Raw genomic sequence first — 20,514 nt, forward strand, 5'->3', positions numbered from 1 at the left:
CATCTAATGCCAGGCAGCAGCCCCAACAGACTTCTGGCTGGCATCACAGGGATGGCCCCACCCTTCTGCTCAGTGGCTAAGGGCTCCCAGGAACAACCTCTGGGGAAACATCAGATGCACAGGGATTTGTCATCAGAGCGATCCGGTCACTGTGACCTGGCCAAGTCATTTAGCTTCCTCTCTTTGAAATGGAGCTGTGTTCCCTGTAGCATAACAATACTTCTCATTGGGTTTCTTTGTGTCGAGCAGTGATTATGGGCCAGACATTTGATGTATCCTAAATTCATGCAGTATTATTACCCTCATTTTACAGGTACAGAAAAGGAAACTTGGAGCACTAAGTAGGCTGTGAGGAGCTGGGATTCTTGTCAGACCACCAGGCTCTGCTCCTAACCAGCACTGAACCCACTGTCATGATCCATCACAAGTCAGACCAGAGGCAGGGAGCCTCACAGCCTCTAGGGTGGGAAGGACAGAGTCAAACGTACAGTGGAAAGTGGCTGACTCTCACTCTAAACTCAAGAGCAGCAACTTTTGAAGGCAGCAAGCTTTTTGGGGGCTTCCGTCGGATACATGTACTCCTGGGGCTAGACAAGGAGGACGGGAAAGGAACCAACATTTACTGTACACCTTCTGTGTGCCCAGCACTTCAGAGGCATCATTCCATTTAGTCCTCCAACTACTCTGTACAGGAAGCATATTATTTCCACTTTCAAGATGAGGACACCAAAGTTCAGAGCCATGCAATGCCATCTCCGAGGTCAAATGGCTGAGATCCCAATCTAGGTCTGCTTGATTGTAAACAGTCAAAAGCACTCTCTGCTTGATGTGGGCAGTGGGGATGACAAGTCAGGACCACCCAAGTCTCTCACCTGCAGCCCTTCCCTAGGCTTTACTAACACCCCTCCCCCTAAGTTGGACTGCAGAATTTCCAGGGTCCTGAGTTGTTTCTCCAGACTCTACCTGAGCTGCAAAGTGGTGGAGGCTGAATGGGAAATCGAAAATTCTGATTCTCAGTCTGAAGGTCCTTCCCCCATGGATTCCTTCACACCCAGGATAACTCCTGAGAGAGTCTTCCCTTGTTTCTGAGTTACAACAGTGATCGTGTTCATCGAGGAAAGTTCACAGACCCAGGAAGGTAGAAAAGAGAACATAATTACCTTCTAGTTCCTTCCACATGACAAAGAAAGTTTTAGTTATGACTTGTGGATATTTCTCAAATTTTTTCCTATCCTTAAATGAAAGTGGATTTTTTTTCTCACCTCAGTGATATCACGCTTTACATACATTTTATCATGGCAGACACTAGTTGAATGACTATCCATCTCCTTCTTTGCTGAGAGAATCATCCTCTCGCTGACAACCCTTGTTAGGTGCAGTGAATACATCCTGGACCAAGCCCAGACATTGTGGTTCCATTTCCCCCTTTACCAGAATTCCTCTCAGTGAGGGCAGCGATGTAACCTGGTCCTTTCTAGCAAGACTCCAGAGGAATTCAGCTGAGGAATGTTAGTGAAATATTTATTTTCCTACAAAAAGGGAATAAGTGACTATGATACAAACCTCTTCCCTCAAACCTCCTTTCTATCACCATGAATGAGATGTCATAAGTGGAAATGGGCACCTGTCTTGAGATCCTGAGGAAAGAGTTCAGAGAATCACAGGGGTCCTCTCATCAACATCATCCATCTATGAGCTAATACATGATGCATTTACCATTTAAGGTTTTTTCTTTAGTGAAAAAATGAATTCTTGTATATCTGAACAACTGTTAGATGGGTTTTCTGGGTTGTGCAGGCAAATCCTAATGAATCAAGTATTCTACCTTTTAAAAACTTAATATGTGATAAACATTTTACCTTGATCTCCAACCTGCAGCTTCCAGAACTGCAAGAAATAAATGCTTGTTATTTAAACCACCAAGTCTGTGGTATTTTATTATAGTAGCTTGAATTGACTAAGACAGAGGTCAAGGTGGCTAGAATTCAGAGCAGAGGACTAGAGAGGAAAGCCTCACAGAGAGCAAGCCCAGGAATCCACATAAGGCCCCTCTCCAGTCTTCAGATGAGGGCTGATCAGTGCATGCATATGAGGAAACACCAGAGGATGAGGGAAGCTAAGATTAATAAGAGAATAGTATGAAGAACTTAATTCCAAAAAATATATATCTTAAAAAAATGAACAAATTCATTGAAAAATATTAACTATCAAAACTCATTGGAAAATACATAAGAAACCCAAATAGCCATATATCTATTTTTTAAATGGAATGTTGAGTAAAATTTTTTCACAGAGAAAACTCTAGACCTAGATGGCTTTACTTGTGAATTCTACCAGAGCTTTAAGGAAGAAATTCTATTGCCATACCAAACTTGGGTCTGCTCACCTGAGCAGTAACGCCAATCTCCTGACACTGGGCTGTGATAAAGGAAAGTGCAGAGTTTATTGCAGGGGCCAAGCAGGGCGTCCAGGGAGCTAGTGCTTAAAGACCTGAGGTTGACTTGTGCAGACACATCCCTCAATGACCAGTTGGACTTTATTTTGGGTTTCATCCTGCTTTTGATCCCACTCTCCTTCATCCTGGCATCCTATGTTTGCATCTTTGCCTATACTTTAAGCACCTGTACATCCCAGGGGAGAGTCAGATCCTTTGCCACATGTGCTTCCCACATCACTGTGGTCACCATGTTCTATGGGCCAGTCATGATCATGTACATGAGGCCTAGGTCCTGGTATGACCCAGAGAGAGACAAGAAGCTGGCCCTTTTCTATAATGTCATCTCTGCCTTCCTCACCCCCAGCATCTACAGTCTCTGGAACAAAGATGTAAAGAGGACCTTTCTGAAAGTGCTTGGCCAGAGAGGCACAGCTCAATGACCCAGGATGTTTCAGAGTTGTCCAGAATCATGGACAGACCTGATGGGGCTCATGTGGTATCATTAAAGCACATAATTTCTGCCCAATCTGAACCTTTCTGTATCTATGAGACACCCAGAAAAGGTGAGGCCACTCTTACATTGCAGTCGTCCCCATAGGTTTAAAACTTTTCAACTGCTACCATTAATGGACCTGGTTGAGTATTGAAGGCAAAGAATTTCTATGATAACAAGGATGTCCTTATGGTCCAAGGCCATTGATTTATTGGTTTTCTGCTGGGAGCCGGTGAGAGGCATTCCACTCGTGACAAAGGTCATGAGGAAGGAGGCTCGGCATACGCAAAGGCGGGATCGAGCCTCAGGAGTCCCCCTGGATATTCTCGAGCATCTACCCCCCAAAACCAGAGTCTGCCTACTTTATTGCTTTGTGCTCTCACCTCTGACTTTACTGGGGGCTGTCCCCCACCACCATCTCGCTCTCTCTGTCAAAGAGTTAACTTACAGCTCCAATTAATAAAGTTCCTGGGCAATTAGGAGTGTTTAAATCCAAACCCCTCAGATAGCTCTCTAATTTGCCTGACAAGTTTACCCGGACTCCTTCAGCTATGCATACGATTGTTTACAGTCTCCCAGCCTCGAGAGGCACGGGAAGCTTAAGATATTCAAATAGCTTAGAGCCTCTCAGAGAGTTAGAAACTGTCAAAATAAAACTAGTAAAAGATTTCATTGATGAGCCAATGCTTGCTGCCAAGTTTCCACCTCCCCTGTATTGTATCCTTGAATGTGTATTAATTAATATAGTTGGTATGTAGAAAAAATAAGTAGTGGCCTTGGTGTAAGCAACTTTAGACCCTTAAGGTAATAAATTCTTTCCTTTGTTGTAAACCCATTACACCTCTGCCCTATAGGAATGCAATTTTATCTAACACTTTCGGAAGATGGCGCCAAACCTTAAAATAATTACTCTTAGAGAAAATAAGTCTTACGGTTGACAAACCTTTTTCAAGAGTCATAAAATGTTAATAGGCCTTCTGGCCAGAAGATGATGTAAATCACCTAAACCATTTGTATACGATAAATTTGCAGGAAAGAAACCCTGGTTTTTGATAAAGATCAAAGACTCCTGACTTTGCATCCCCTATTATCCTCTATGTGTAACTTAGGGTATAAAAGCCTCTGCTGAAAATAAAGCTACGGGCCTTGCTCACCAAAGCTTGGTCTCCCCATGTCATTCTTCTCCTCAATTTTCAGCTGAGTCTCCATCTGGAACCCGGAGGTCCTCTGCGACCATTTATTTGCCTGGGCTTCTAAGACGCACTCAAGAAGGTGTCTAAGGTGGGGCACCTTCCGCTATTCGAGAGGGCGCCTGTGGCCTCCGTGGTCAGAGCTAACCTGGTGTCACAGGTTATATTGATTTTCCGCGTAAACCAAGCTACTCAGCCTCTTTTCTCCCCTGAATTTTCCTACTGAGCTATCCTCATTCTATTACTCTTTGTATCTTTTATGAATATTTGAATAGGTCGCCGACACCATCTCTCCTTCAAATACCCTGGATCAGCCGGGGCTGGACCCCGGCAGTTTTCCTAGGTTCTCACCTCACCTCTCTGGAAAATTATTTATCAGTTCAATATAATCATAGTCAAACATTCAACATGCATACATGCTTTTCTGCAGTCTAAAGGGTTGGGGGTGAAGATGACATAAAGAGTAGACAGATTATGTAGGAACAGTCTTGCATTACTGTCTGACAAGGGTTCACAAGTAATATTGGCATGGCTTTTTGCACTTGGTGCTATAAAATGTAAGCTAGAATTATTTTTAACACATCTGTAGAACAGTGTGGTTAACAATTTGGTCTGACTCAGGTTGTAAAACTGACTCCTACCTGGTTTTACATTTTAAATATCACTTTTACTCTCAGAAAATAAAAATGTCTATTTCATGAAAGAAAAATACATGTATGTTTATCTATCTATCTGCATCTCTCTCTCTATGTATATTTATATAATGAGAGAGTCAGTGTTAGAAATATGCAGAAAGAATTTATAGAAAAGAGTATAGCAAAACATGTTTACTATTTTGCCATATTAATTTGGTCTTTGAAGTGCTCTTTGATTATTCCCAGCTCCTCTGAATCTACCAGTATCATTATATCAATGTCTATTTAGTGTTTCTGAATGCAGAGTTCCAAAGAAGAGCAAGAAAAGATAAGAAAGCCTTCCCCAACGATCAATGTAAAGAAATAGAGGAAAACAACAGAATGGGAAAGACTAGAGATCTCTTCAAGAAAATTAGAGATACCAAGAGAACATTTCATGAAAAGATGGGCTCGATAAAGAACAGAAATGGTATGGATCTAACAGAAGCAGAAGATATTAAGAAGAGGTGGCAAGAATACACAGAAGAACTGTACAAAAAAGATCTTCACAACCCAGATAATTACAATGATGTGATCACTGACCTAGAGCCAGATATCCTGGAATGTGAAGTCAAGTGGACCTTAGAAAGCATCACTAAGAACAAAGCTAGTGGAGGTGATGGAATTCCAGTTGAGCTATTTCAAATCCTGAGAGATGATGCCGTGAAAGTGCTGCACTCAATACGCCAGCAAATTTGGAAAACTCAGCAGTGGCCACAGGACTGGAAAAGGTCAGTTTTCATTGCAATCCCAAAGAAAGGCAATGCCAAAGAATGCTCAAACTACCGCACCATTGCACTCATCTCACATGCTAGTAAAGTAATCCTCAAAATTCTCCAAGCCAGGCTTCAGCAATACGTGAACCGTGAACTTCCTGATGATCAAGCTGGTTTTAGAAAAGGCAGAGGAACCAGAGATCAAATTGCCAATATCTGCTGGATCATGGAAAAAGCAAGAGAATTCGAGAAAAACATCTATTTCTGCTTTATTGACTATGCCAAAGCCTTTGACTGTGTGGATCACAATAAACTGTGGAAAATTCTGAAAGAGATGGGAATACCAGACCACCTGACCTGCCTCTTGAGAAACCTATATGCAGGTCAGGAAGCAACAGTTAGAACTGGACATGGAACAACAGACTGGTTCCAAATAAGAAAAGGAGTACGTCAAGGCTGTATATTGTCACCCTGCTTATTTAACTTCTATGCAGAGTACATCATGAGAAACGCTGGACTGGAAGAAACACAAGCTGGAATCAAGATTGCCGGGAGAAATATCAATAACCTCAGATATGCAGATGACACCACCTTTATGGCAGAAAGTGAAGAGGAACTCAAAAGCCTCTTGTTGAAAGTGAAAGAGGAGAGTGAAAAGGTTGGCTTAAAGCTTAACATTCAGAAAACGAAGTTATGGCATCCGGTCCCATCACTTCATGGGAAATAGATGGGGAAACAGTGGAAACAGTGTCAGACTTTATTTTTGGGGGCTCCAAAATCACTGCAGATGGTGACTGCAGCCATGAAATTAAAAGACACTTACTCCTTGGAAGGAAAGTTATGACCAACCTAGATAGCATATTGAAAAGCAGAGACATTACTTTGCCCACAAAGGTCCATCTAGTCAAGGCTATGGTTTTTCCAGTGGTCATGTATGGATATGAGAATTGGACATGAAGAAAGCTGAGCACAAAAGAATTGATGCTTTGAACTGCGGTGTTGGAGAAGACTCTTGAGAGTCCCTTGGACTGCAAGGAGATCCAACCAGTCCATCCTAAAGGAGATCAGTCCTGGGTGTTCATTGGAAGGACTGATGCTAAAGCTGAAACTCCAATACTTGGGCCACCTCATGTGAAGAGTTGACTCATTGGAGAAGACTCTGATGCTGGGAGGGATTGGGGGCAGGAGGAGAAGGGGACAACAGAGGATGAGACGGCTGGATGGCATCACCGACTCAATGGACATGAATTTGAGTAGACTCCGGGAGTTGGTGATGAACAGGGAGGCCTGGCGTGCTGCAATTCATGGGGTTGCAGAGTCGGACATGACTGAGTGACTGAACTGAACTGAACTGAAAATTTTATAATGATATCAAGAAATCAGTACCACTCTGAAAATATTTAACTCAACATCATGTTTCTGACATCTACCTACTGAACACATATAGGCCTAACCCTTTCTCTTTAACAAGCATTTAATGTATGTACTGCATTTCATTTATCTAATTATTATTGAATATTTGTTTATTTTCAGTTTTTCATTATCTAAACAATTCTGCCACAAATGTTTTAGACATTTTTTCCTATGTAAGTATTTTTTCCAGGACTTTTATGTGTAACCTGAATATGGCAGAGTTTAGAACTTTCAAATTTACTAGACATTCCTAAATTATTCTTCTAAGTAGTTATACAAGTCTAAAACTTTCATTTTCAACACTTGATGATATTATCTATCTCCACCATTCTAAAGTTTCTACCTCACAGATCGACAGTGGTGACATGATTTCCTGTTTTATTCAGAGTTCTCTCATTGTTGGTGGATTTAACACCTTTTCATAAGCTTGTTGGTATTATTGCATAGTGAATTCAGCCCTGGAGTCAGACTGCTGTATTTTGTCCTCAGCTCTATATGTTACCAACTCGATGATAGGCAAGTTACCTAACTTCTCTAAGTTTCCTCATCTGTTAACAGGAAGAATATACTATAGATCACAGAGGGTTGTTAGAAAGATTAAATGAGATAATATGTGTGAAAGGTTGTTGCTGAGCTGTGAAAGACACCAGGATTCTTGGTCTCCAATGGAGAGGAATTGGATCTGGGGCTAGTGACGAGGCTTGATCTCAGAGCTTTTGTGTAGTGAAGTTTTATTAAAGAATAAAAGAGAAAGCTTCTGACATAGACACCAAAAGGGGGCAGAAAGAGTGCCCCCCTGCTAGTCTTTAGCTGATGTTATATAGCTACTAGCAGGCTGCTAATTAGAGAGAGGAAATGTCTCAAAACTCAGAGACTGGCACCAAGCCCCTCACCCACAACATGCATTTTGAGGTAACATTGGCACAAGGTGAGTTGTCTGGGGCCATAAAACTATTGATGTGAATCTTGAAGAAAGGCAGTTTTTCAAGCAAATACATAGTCTCATTAACATAGCTTAAGAGAACATTTGCAGGAGTAAAACATACTGGTTTGTCAAGTCAGCTTTGAATCTTAGGCGGAACTGACTTGAAGACAGAGTCTAGGGTAAATACATAGTTTATTAACATAGCTTAAGAAAATCAAGGCAATACCAAAGATTGTTCAAACTACTGTACAATTGCATTCATATCACATGCTAGCAAAGTAAAGCTCAAAATTCTCCAAGCCAGGCTTCAGCAGTATGTGAACCATGAACTTCCAGATGTTCAAGCTGGATTTAGAAAAGGCAGAGGAACCAGAGATCAAATTGCCAACATCCACTGGATCATCAAAAAAGCAAGAGAGCTCCAGAAAAACACCTACTTCTACTTTATTGACTATGCCAAAGCCTTTGACTGTGTGGATTAGAACAAACTGTGGAAAATTCTTAAAGAGATGGGAATACCAGACCGCCTGACCTGCCTCCTGAGAAATGTGTATGCAGGTCAAGAAGCAACAGTTAGAACTGGACATGGAACAACACACTGGTTCCAAATAGGAAAAGGAGTAGGTCAAGGCTGTATATTGTCACTCTGCTTATTTAACTTATATGCTGAGTACATCATGAGAAACGTTGGACTGGATGAAGCACAAACTAGAATCAAGATTGCCAGGAGAAATATCAATAACCTCAGATACTCAGATGACCCCACCCTTATGGCAGAAAGCAAAGAAGAACTAAAAAGCCTCTTGATGAAAGTGAAAGAGGAGAGTAAAAAAGCTAGCTTAAAACTCAACATTCAGAAAATCAAGATCATGGCATCCAGTCCCATCACTTCATGGCAAATAGATGGGGAAACAATGGAGACAGTGAGAGACTTTATTTTTGGGGGCTCCAAAATCACTGCAGATGGTGACTGCAGCCATGAAATTAAAAGACGCTTGCTCATTGGAAGAAAAGCTATGACTAACCTAGACAGCATATTAAAAAGCAGAGACATGACTTTGCCAACAAAGGACTGTCTAGTCAAAGCTATGGTTTTTCCAGTAGTCATGTACAGATGTGAGAGTTGGACTATAAAGAAAGCTGAGTGCTGAAGAATTGGTGCTTTTGAATTGTGGTGTTGGAGAAGACTCTTGAGAGTCCCTTGAACTGCAAGGAGATCCAACCTTGGATCAATCCTAAAGGAAATCAATCTTGAATATTCATTGGAAGGACTGATACTGAAGCTGAAACTCTAATAATTTGGCTGCAGTCACCATCTGCAATGATTTTGGAGCCCAAGAAAATAAAGCCTCTCACTGTCTCCATTGTTTCCCCCATCTATTTGCCACAAAGTGATGGGACCAGATGACATGATCTTCACCTGATGTGAAGAACTTATTCATTGGAAAAGACCATGATGCTGGGAAAGATTGAAGGTGGGAGAAGAAGGGGACAACAGAGGATGAGATGGTTGGATGACATCACCTACTCGATGGATGTGAGTTTGAGTAAGCTCTGGGAGTTGCTGAAGGACAGGGAAGCTTGGCATGCTGCAGTCCATGGGGTTGCAAAGAGCTGGACACAAGTGAGAGACTGAACTGAACTGAAGAAAAACATTTTCATAAGAAAAATGCACTGAGAAATAAATGTAAAAGAAACAAAAGAGACCATAGCAAAAATCAACAAAGCTAAAAGCTGGTTCTTTGAGAAGATTAATAAAATTGACAAACCATTAGCTTAACTCATCAAGAAACAAGGGGAGAAGAATCAAATCAACAAAATTAGAAATGAAAATGGAGAAATCACGACAGACAACAGAAATACAAAGGATCATTAAAAACTACTATCAGCAACTATATGCCAATAAAATGGACAACTTGGATGAAATCAACAAATTCTTAGAAAAGTACAACTTTCCCAAAGTGAACCAGGAAGAAATAGAAAATCTTAACAGACCCAACACAAGCATGGAAATTGAAACTGTAATCAGAAATCTTCCAGCAAGCCAAAGCTCAGGACCAGAGAGCTTCACAGCTGAATTCTACCACAAATTTATTTTTAAAAATTATTATTATTATTATTTTTACTTTACAATATTGTATTGGTTCCAAAAATTTAGAGAATAGCTAACACCTATCCGACTCAAACTCTTCCAGAAAATTGCAGAGGAAGGTAAACTTCCAAACTCATTCTATGAGGCCACCATCACCCTAATACCAAAACCAGACAAAGATGCCACAAAAAAAGAAAACTACAGGCCAATATCACTGATGAACATAGATGCAAAAATCCTTAACAAAATTCTAGCAAACAGAATCCAACAGCATATTTAAAAGATCATACATCATGACCAAATGGGCTTTATCCCAGGGATACAAGGATTCTTCAATATTCACAAATCAATCACAAATATTAACAAATTGAAAGATAAAAACCATATGATTATCTCAATAGATGCAGAGAAAGCCTTTGACAAATTTCAACATCCATTTATGATAAAAACCCTCCAGAAAGCAGGAATAAAAGGAATATACCTCAAAATAATAAAAGCTATATATGACAAACCCACAGCAAACATTATCCTCAATGGTGAAAAAATAAAAGCATTTCTCCTAAAGTCAGGAACAATACAAGGGCACCCATTCTCACCACTACTATTCAACATAGTTTTGGAAGTTTTGGCCACAGCAATCAGAGAAGAAAAAGAAATAAAAAGAATCCAGAATGGAAAAGAAGAAGTAAAACTCTCACTTTTTGCAGATGACATGATCCTCTACACAGAAAACCCTAAAGACACCACCAGAAAATTACTAGAGCTAATCAATGAATATTGTGAAGTTGCGTTATATAAAATCAACACACATAAATCCCTTGCATTCCTATACACTAACAATGAGAAAACAGAATGAGGAATTAAGTAAACAATTCCATTCACCATTGTGATGAAAAGAATAAAATACTTAGGAATAAATCTACCTAAAGAAACAAAAGACCTATATATAGAAAACTATAAAACACTGATGAAGGAAATCAAAGATGACACAAATAGATGGAGAAATATACCATGTTCATGGATTGGAAGAATCAACATAGTGAAAATGAGCATACCACCCAAAGCAACCTATAGATTCAATGCAATCCCTATCAAACTACCAATGGTATTTTTCACAGAACTAGAACAAATAATTTCACAATTTGTATAGAAATACAAAAACCTCGAATAGCCAGAGCAATCTTGAGAAAGAAGAATGGAACTGGAGGAATCAACCTGCTTGACTTCAGGCTGTACTAGAAAGCTACAGTATGGTACTGGCACAAAGACAGAAATATAGATCAATGGAACAAATAGAAAGCCCAGAGATAAATCCACACACCAATGGACAACTTATCTTTGACAAAGGAGGCAAAAATATACAATGGAGAAAAGACAGTCTCTTTAACAAGTGGTGCTGGGAAAACTGGTCAACCACTTGTAAAAGAATGAAACTAGAACATTTTCTAACACCATACACAAAAATAAACTCAAAATGGATTAAAGATCTAAATGTAAGACCAGAAACTATTAAACTCCTAGAGGAGAACATAGGCAAAACACTCTCCGACATAAACCACAGCAGGATCCTCTATGATCCACCTCCCAGAATATTGGAAATAAAAGCAAAAATAAACAAATGGGACCCAATTAAACTTAAAAGCTTTTCCACAATGAAGGAAACTCTAAGCAAGGTGAAAAGACAGCCTTCAGAATGGGAGAAAATAATAGTAAGTGAAGCAACTGACAAAGAATTAATCTCAAGAATATACAAGCAACTCCTGCAGCTCAATTTCAGAGAAATAAATGACCCAATCAAAAAATGGGCCAAAAAACTAAACAGACATTTCTCCAAAGAAGACATACAGATGGCTAACACATGAAAAGATGCTCAACATCACTCATTATCAGAGAAATGCAAATCAAAACCACAATGAGGTACCATTTCATGCCAGTCAGAATGGCTGCTATCTAAAAGTCTACAAACAATAAATGTCAGAGAGGGTGTGGAGAAAAGGGAACCCTCTTACACTGTTGGTGGGAATGCAAACTAGTACAGCCACTATGGAGAACAGTATGGAGATTCCTTAAAATACTGGAAATAGAACTGCCATATGACCCAGCAATCCCACTGCTGGCATACAAATCAAGGAAACCAGAACTGAAAGAGACACGTGTACCCCAGTGTTCATCGCAGCACTGTTTATAATAGCCAGGACATGGAAGCAACCTAGATGTCCATCAGCAGACGAATGGATAAGAAAGCTGTGGTACATATATACAATGGAATATTACTCAGCCATTAAAAAGAACACATTGCACATTTGAATCAGTTCTAATGAGGTGGATGAAACTGGAGCCTATTATACAGAGTGAAGTAAGCCAGAAGGAAAAACACCAATACAGTATACTAATGCATATATATGGAATTTAGAAAGATGGTAATGATAACCCTGTATGTGAGACAGCAAAAGAGACACAAATGTATAGAACAGTCTTTTGGACTCTGTGGGAGAGGGAGAGGGTGGGATGATTTGGGAGAATGGCATTAAAACATGTATAATATCATATAAGAAATGAATTGCCAGTCCAGGTTCGATGCAGGATACAGGATGCTTGGGGCTGGTGCACTGGGATTACCCAGAGGGATGGTACAGGGAAGGAGGTGGGAGGGGGATTCAGGATGGGGAACACGTGTACACCCGTGGTGGATTCATGTCAATGTATGGCAAAAACCACTACAATATTGAAAAGTAATTAGCCTCCAATTAAAGTAAATAAATTAAAAAAGAAAAAGAAAAACACATTGGTTAGCTCAAGGTTTGAGAAAAGTTAAGTTCAGGTGGAACAAGGTATCATCATGGCAACACAGAATTTTAAAAGAAATAAACAAATGGGACCTAATTAAACTTAAAATCTTCTGCACAACAAAGGAAACTATTAGCAAGGTGAAAAGGCAGCCTTCAGAATGGGAGAAAATAATAATAAATGAAGCAATGGACAAACAACTAATCTCAAAAATATACAAGCAACTCCTACAGCTCAACTCCAGAAAAATAAATGACCCAATCAAAAAATGGGCCAAAGAACTAAATAGACATTTCTTCAAAGAAGACATACAAATGGCTAACAAACACATGAAAAGATGCTCAACATCACTCATTATCAGAGAAATGCAAATCAAAACCACCATGAGGTACCATTTCACACCAGTCAGAATGGCTGCGATCCATAAGTTTACAAGCAATAAATGCTGGAGAGGGTGTGGAGAAAAGGGAACTCTCTTACACTGTTGGTGGGAATGCAAACTAGTATAGCCACTATGGAGAACAGTGTGGAGATTCCTTAAAAAACTGGAAATAGAACTGCCTTATGACCCAGCAATCCCACTACTGGGCATACACACTGAGGAAACCAGAAGGGAAAGAGACACATGTACCCCAATGTTCATCGCAGCACTGTTTATAATAGCCAGGACATGGAAGCAACCTAGATGCCCATCAGCAGATGAATGGATAAGAAAGCTGTGGTACACATACACAATGGAGTATTACTCAGCCATTAAAAAGAATACATTTGAATCAGTTCTAATGAGAAGGATGAAACTGGAACCTATTACACAGAGTGAAGTAAGCCAGAAAGAAAAACACCAATACAGTATACTAATGCATATATATGGAATTTAGAAAGATGGTAACAATAACCCTGTGTACGAGACAGCAAAAGAGACACTGATATATAGATCAGTCTTATGGACTCTGTGGGAGAGGGAGAGGGTGGGGAGATTTGGGAGAATAGCAGTGAAACATGTATAATATCATGTATGAAACGAGTCACCAGTCCAGGTTCGATGCACAGTACTGGATGCTTGGGGCTGGTGCACTGGGATGACCCAGAGGGAGGGTATGGGGAGGGAGGAGGGAGGAGGGTTCAGGATGGGGAACACAGGTATACCTGTGGTGGATTCATTTCGATATTTGGCAAAACTAATTCAATATTGTAAAGTTTAAAAATAAAATAAAATTTAAAAAGAAAAAAAAATAAAAGAAATCTTTTAAATTTGTTTCAGTTCACTCGCTCAGTCGTGTCCAACTCTTTGCCACCCCATGAATCACAGCATGCCAGGCCTCCCTGTCCATCACCAACTCCCAGAGTTCACTCAAACTTATGTCCATCGAGTCGGTGATGCCATCCAGCCATTTCATCCTCTGTCCTCCCCTTCTCCTCCTGCCCCTAATCCCTCCCAGCATCAGTGTCTTTTCCAATGAGTCAACTCTTCGCATGAGGTGGCCAAAGTATTGGAGTTTCAGCTTTAGCATCAGTCCTTCCAAAGAATACCCAGGACTGATCTCCTTCAGAATGGACTGGTTGGATCTCCTTGCAGTCCAAGGGACTCTCAAGAGTCTTCTCCAACACCCACAGTTCAAAAGCATCAATTCTTCGGCGCTCAGCCTTCTTCACAATCCAACTCTCACATTCATACATGAGCACTGGAAAAACCATAGCCTAGATGGACCTTTGTTGGCAAAGTAATATCTCTGATTTTAATATGCTGTCTAGGTTGGCCATAACTTTCCTTCCAAAGAGAAGCGTCTTTTAATTTCATGGCTGCAGTCATCATCTGCAGTGATTTGGAGCCCCCAAAAATAAAGTCTGACACTGTTTCCATTGCTTCCCCATCTATTTGCCATGAAGTGATGGGACCAGATGCCATGACCTTCGTTTTCTGAATGTTGAGCTTTAAGCCAACTTTTTCACTCTCCTCTTTCACTTTCATCAAGAGGCTTTTGAGTTCCTCTTCACTTTCTGTCATAAGGGTGGGGTCATCTGCATATCTGAGGTTATTGATATTTCTCCCGGCAATCTTGATTCCAGCTTGTGTTTCTTCCAGTCCAGCGTTTCTCATGATGTACTCTGCATAGAAGTTAAATAAGCAGGGTGACAATATACAGCCTTGACGTACTCCTTTTCCTATTTGGAACCAGTCTGTTGTTCCATGTCCAGTTCTAACTGTTGCTTCCTGACCTGCATATAGGTTTCTCAAGAGGCAGGTCAGGTGGTCTGGTGTTCCCATCTCTTTCAGAATTTTCCACAGTTTATTGTGATCCACACAGTCAAAGGCTTTGGCATAGTCACTAAAGCAGAAATAGATGTTTTTCTGGAACTCTCTTGCTTTTTCGATGATCCAGCAGATGTTGGCAATTTGATCTCTGGTTCCTCTGCCTTTTCTAAAACCAGCTTGAACATCAGGAAGTTCACAGTTCATGTATTGCTGAAGCCTGGCTTGGAGAATTTTGAGCATTACTTTACTAACATGTGAGATGAGTGCAATTGTGCGGTTGTTTGAGCATTCTTTGGCATTGCCTTTCTTTGGGATTGGAATGAAACCTGACCTTTTCCAGTCCTGTGGCCACTGCTGAGTTTTCCAAATTTGCTGGCATGTTGAGTGCAGCACTTTCACAGCATCATCTTTCAAGATTTGAAATAGCTCAACTAGAATTCCATCACCTCCACTAGGTTTGTTCATAGTGATGATTAAAATCTGACACCTGTTTGTTTCCTCCTGCTGCTTAAGAGAGAGATAAAAAATGTCTAACACTTGCAGCCTATATCCTGCTTTTGGAGACCCCTAGCCTTCCTGCCTGTTACCTTCTCGCGTGTAAAGCATTTATCATAATAAAAAACAAATAATAAGTATTCAGTGAATGTAAGATACTGTTTACCTTTTCTTAATTTGTAATTTATTATATATTGGATAATGTTCTTTGTCTGTTACATGCACTTAAATATCTTCTCAGTTTATTATTTTTTTTCTTTGTTGCAAAAGTCATATATGTTTATTCTTAAAATTTTATAACAGATGCAAACAAATACCCATTACTTTAGACTTGCAGATAACTACAGTTAAAAATTCAAGGTCTAAATTTTTTAAAATTGTCTTTATGAATATTTTTAAGAAACGTAACACAATTCTTAAACAATTTATTTTTTGTTTCCATGATTTTTAACATTGAATTACACAGTATTTATTCTTCTGTCACGTGATTTATTCACTCAGTATAGGTTTTAACATTTTTCTGTTTTCATTTGGTTTCACTGTTGAAAATTTTTTTTCACTTTTTGATGGATAGAAATGAATAATGACTTTATATGAATAGAATTCTTAATAAACTTATGAATCTATCCTTATGTTTTTTCTTAGATGAATATATGTCAACAATTTCATTGAATTGCAAGAGGAGAGGCTGGGAGGTAGACAAGATTCAGAGCAGGAAGGGTTTTGGCTGCTGGACTAAGGAGCTGAGACTAAATTCCCCAGATGGAAACTTGTGAGGACTCTGAAGGAAGGGGAACAAAGGCAGAGTTGCCGGATAGAAATCCAGCTGTGGCAGCCATGGGAATGCTTACTGACCACACAGTCTGCTCTTTGAGTCCAGGCCCTGCCACTTGAGAAGGCAAATGAATCACAGACCTGGAAATCCTGGTTGCTTGGGGTGGGCAGACTAGGAGATGAGTTCCAGGCTGGGCCAGGGGAATGTGGGAGAGGAACAGCCCTCCACAGTTGTGAGGAGACCCCTGGGGTAGGGGGCAGGTACAGACGTTCAGCCCTGAGGTTCTCAGAGGAGCTGAAGTTATATTCACCAAATCCTGAGATCCCCTCCAGTGGAGGAAGAGGCCTCCAGGACCTGATCGATGCTGAGGTGGACTCCACAATGGGGTCAGGATCAGAATAGTGGGGAGCAGGAGAGCAACCATCACCCAAGAAGAAGGCTAGTAAGGAGGAGAAAGAAGGGACTTCATCTGGGGAGTGAGGGCTCGAATGTGCCTGGTGCCCCCACCTAAGGAGACTGCCTTTCCCAGAAGCCAGCCTCCGCAGATGGGCTCCACTCTCATCAGCCTCTCCCCTGGGTCTCCCAGCTTTCATCCCAAACCCTAGTCTGGCTCCTGTGGGGAAACACTGGGCCAAGAACCAAATGTAACTCTAGTGCCCCTGGGCTGTGTGTGGGCAGGGGACCTTCTCATGCTCAGGAGGAATGGAGCCTGAAGTTTCTTTCCCACCAGGCAGAACTGAACTGCTATGGGATGTTGCTGAGCAAGAACCTAGTGCTCCCTCCCCAGCAGGAAGGGGCTGCAGGAACTTAGCTCCTGGTTAGAGCCCTGGGGCCACATGTTACTCAGGAGTGATCTCCTGAGTCTGAGAGAGCTCTGCCCACAGCTCCCTTCCCTGTAGAGTTATAATCTCAGGACAGCAGCGCCCACAACCATTCTGGGGAGCAAGCCAGGCTGCGGCTGACCCCCCATGCCCAGTCGTGCCAGGAGCTCTGGGTAGGACCTGGTTCACAGTTCCTGTGCATCTTGGTGTCTCTCCCCATGTCTATGTGAGAGTGTCCATGGTTGTCTCTGCCTCTTTCTTGCTGTGTGTCCATCCTTTCCTTCCTCTGTCTCTGGGTCTGTTATTATCTCTCTGTCTCTGCCTCTCCTTCTCTTTGTTATCTCCATCCCTCTCCATGTGTCTCCTCCTGCCTCTTTTTCTGTTTGCTGTCTCTGGGCTTCTCTGCCTCCAAAGATTTCATCCATCTCTCTGATCCACTTTCTGATTGTGTAGCTCTGGTGTTCTGTCTAACTGGGTCTTCAGCTCACTCTGTGACTTTCTTTCCCTCTTGATGTCTGTTTACTGCTTGCTATGGTCTGGATTTGCCTGCAGCATCGTCCTTTGACTCACAAGGATCTGCCCTTGCAGTGCTTCTCTATCTGCCACTGGAACCCTGAGCCATCTCCTTCTCCTTCTGTTGATGTTAATCACACTCCCAGCACCCGTTTTCTTCTCTCCTTGTGTATCCCCCATCCCTCAAATTTTGGTTTATTCTTCTCTCTGTCTTCTTGCCACATATGTTTGTGTCTCTTCCTCCCTTCTGGAACTCTCTATCTTTTCCCATCATTTTCTCTGTTTCTGTTGCTTTCTAATTTTTATTTGTTTCTCTAGGTCAATCTTAGCCCCTGAAGGTTTGTGCTGATGCTGGGGGAGGGTGTGTGTGGTGGGGGAAGAGCTAAGGAAAAGGAAGAGAGGAGTAAACATATTTTCAGAACTTGAAAGAATCATATATTATTGTAATAAACCTCTCTCTCTCTCTCTCTCTCTTTTTTTTTACAGTTAAGAAATAGTTACCTACTCAGAATCATGGCAGTAAATGGCAAAAGTGAAAATTCAAAACTACATTGAGCCTTTTGTTTCTCCACCTGTGCTTCAGAAGGGTAGGTATGTAGTAGAAGATAAATATATGGGGCTTCTCTGGTAGCTCAGATGGTAAAGAATCCTCCTGCCATATGGGAGACCTGGGTTTGATCCCTGGGTTGGGAAGATCCCCTGGAGACGGGAACAGCTACCCACTCCAGTAATCTTGCTGGGAGAGTTTCATGGATAGAGGATCTTGGTGGGCTATACAGTCCATGGGGTCACAAAGTGTTGGACAAAACTGAATGACTTTCACTTACTCATGTGGTGCTAATGGTAAAGACCCACTTGCCAATGCAGGAGACATAAGAGACATGGGTTTGATCCCTGGGTCAGGAAGATCCCCTGGAGGAGGGCATGGCAACCCACTCCAGTTTTCTTGCCTGGAGAATCCCATGGACAGAGGAGCCTGGTGGACTACACTCCATAGGGTCACACAGATTCAGACATGATTGAAACAACTTAGCAAGCACAGCACAAAGTGCAGAAGAAAAAAGTTAGGACAAATACATGAATTCATCTTAGGGCAAGGAGTCCTGGGGAGCAGAGACCTGTCACCCACATCCCCTTTGCCCTCACCCTGAAGGTACAAGCTGGAGGTAAAAACTGGGCAGCCTCTCATCACGAGGGACCTCATTCAAGGATCTCCACCACTCAGGACCTACCTCCTATCCGAAACACTTTTACCTTAAGCAGCAAATGTACTTGTATTAAACTGTATAAGCTGATTCCCAAGTGTAGCTCGGTGGAGGGGTTGAGCTCAGACAACAGGATACACTCCCTTTCAGTGTCCTCCAGTCTTGTCTAGGCCCAGCATGTCTTTCTCCATCTCTCATCTCCCTCTCTCACATCCACACTTTCATCTAACTAGTCTGAATGAAGAAGCCAAATCCTTTTATATTCCAAATTCGAAGTACCACTTGAATTTTATTCCTTATTATAAAAATTATTTATGTTTATTGTATGAAATTTGGAAAGTTCATAGAACTTTAAGTAATAAATATCACCTGTAAATCTAATCACCAGAAATGACCCCTGTAAGGTTTTGGTATATTTCTTTCTAATTTTTATGCTGTGCATATAAATTTGTATACTGTTAAGATTCAGTCTGCTTTTTAACAATCTGTTGGAGCATTTCTCCACAATGCAAAATAGTCTCCAAAATATTATTTTAAAGGTTATCAGGTATTCAATCATATCAATAGACCATAAATTATTTCAACCAGTCCCCTGTTATAGGACATTTAGGTTCTATCCAGTTTTCCCCATTAAAAGTAATTCTGCAATTAAACATCCTTGATGAAAATCTCTCCCCACATCTCTCATTTTTCCACATGCAATATTCTTAAAGGTGAAATTAAATGCTATCACATTTTCCTGCAGAAGAACAGAGTAATTTGCTTCTCATATGAATTTCCAAATCAATATATAAGAATTTCTCATTTACTGCAAACTGGTCAATGCCAGGCATCATCATTTTAAAAGAATTTTGTGCCTATGTCAGGTTAAAACTATTTCATTGATGTTTTAATTTGCAGTCTTTAATTATTAGGAAGTTTAAACTTTGGTGGATTCATTTTTTCATTAATCTCTTGTGCATTGATTATTAATGTCTCATTCTTGGTTATGAGTTTTTTCCTTACAAAGAAGAGACCTTTATATTCTAATGATATTAATCACTTGTATTACACATATGCAACAACTTATTATTCATTTTTTAACTTACATAAGTTATTATACATAAGTTATTATATAGCCAAAAATATTCATATTTTTCTTACTTTTCTTACTTTATTTCTATGCTCACAAGAAAGCAAGAAAGTATTGGCATTTAAGCAGGACGAATGTGAGCAGCTTGAGTATAGTGTAGAGACAGGGAAATTGAGATAGAACCAAATTACTCTTCACAATTAAGTAGATTGGTTCTCAAAGTGTGGACCCAGCATATGCATTACCTGGGAACTTGTAGAAATGCAAATTCTCAACCTCCACCCAAGACTTTCCAAATCAAAACTCCGTATGAAGTGCAGGAGCATCTGACAAGCTCTCCAGGTGATTCTGAATCACAGGTAAGTCTGAAAGCATTGAGTTAAAGGAATTGGATTTATGGCTGCTTGCCCCGGTAACGGGAGTAAGGAGAGTCCTAGAACTGGAAGACAAGGGAAGATTGGAGGAGGTTCCAGGAAGGATACCAGTCTCCAATCATATGCAGGTGGCTGGGGGCTAGAGAGGAAAAACCTCTGCACAGATAACTTAGGGACTTTGCAACATTAAATGTTCATTTTAAAAATAGTTTTCTCTTCTGTGCTGCATTGTAAGTCATCTTCCTTTTATCCATACATCCAGGACAAGTCTTGCAAAT

At 40.7% G+C, this 20,514-nt stretch overlaps 1 protein-coding gene across 34 annotated transcripts in view; it reads left to right on the top strand.

Annotated features, from left to right (window-relative positions):
* Positions 1-20,514, top strand: part of LOC102286905 (olfactory receptor 2A12) — a 151,219-nt gene that overhangs the window by 109,049 nt on the left and 21,656 nt on the right. For 17 of the 34 annotated variants that reach the window (XR_011463741.1, XR_011463746.1, XR_011463737.1 and 14 more), the window contains one exon: positions 18,072-18,176. Coding sequence is in view for 15 of the 34 variants with exons in the window: in XM_070368297.1 (XP_070224398.1) it covers positions 18,109-18,176 (68 nt within the window). In the remaining 19 variants the exon portion in view is untranslated. The other 17 variants (XR_011463744.1, XR_011463740.1, XR_011463734.1 and 14 more) reach the window with 3 other exon arrangements.

This window comes from Bos mutus, chromosome 3 (genome assembly GCF_027580195.1).
Source record: "Bos mutus isolate GX-2022 chromosome 3, NWIPB_WYAK_1.1, whole genome shotgun sequence".
Taxonomy (NCBI): domain Eukaryota; kingdom Metazoa; phylum Chordata; class Mammalia; order Artiodactyla; family Bovidae; genus Bos; species Bos mutus.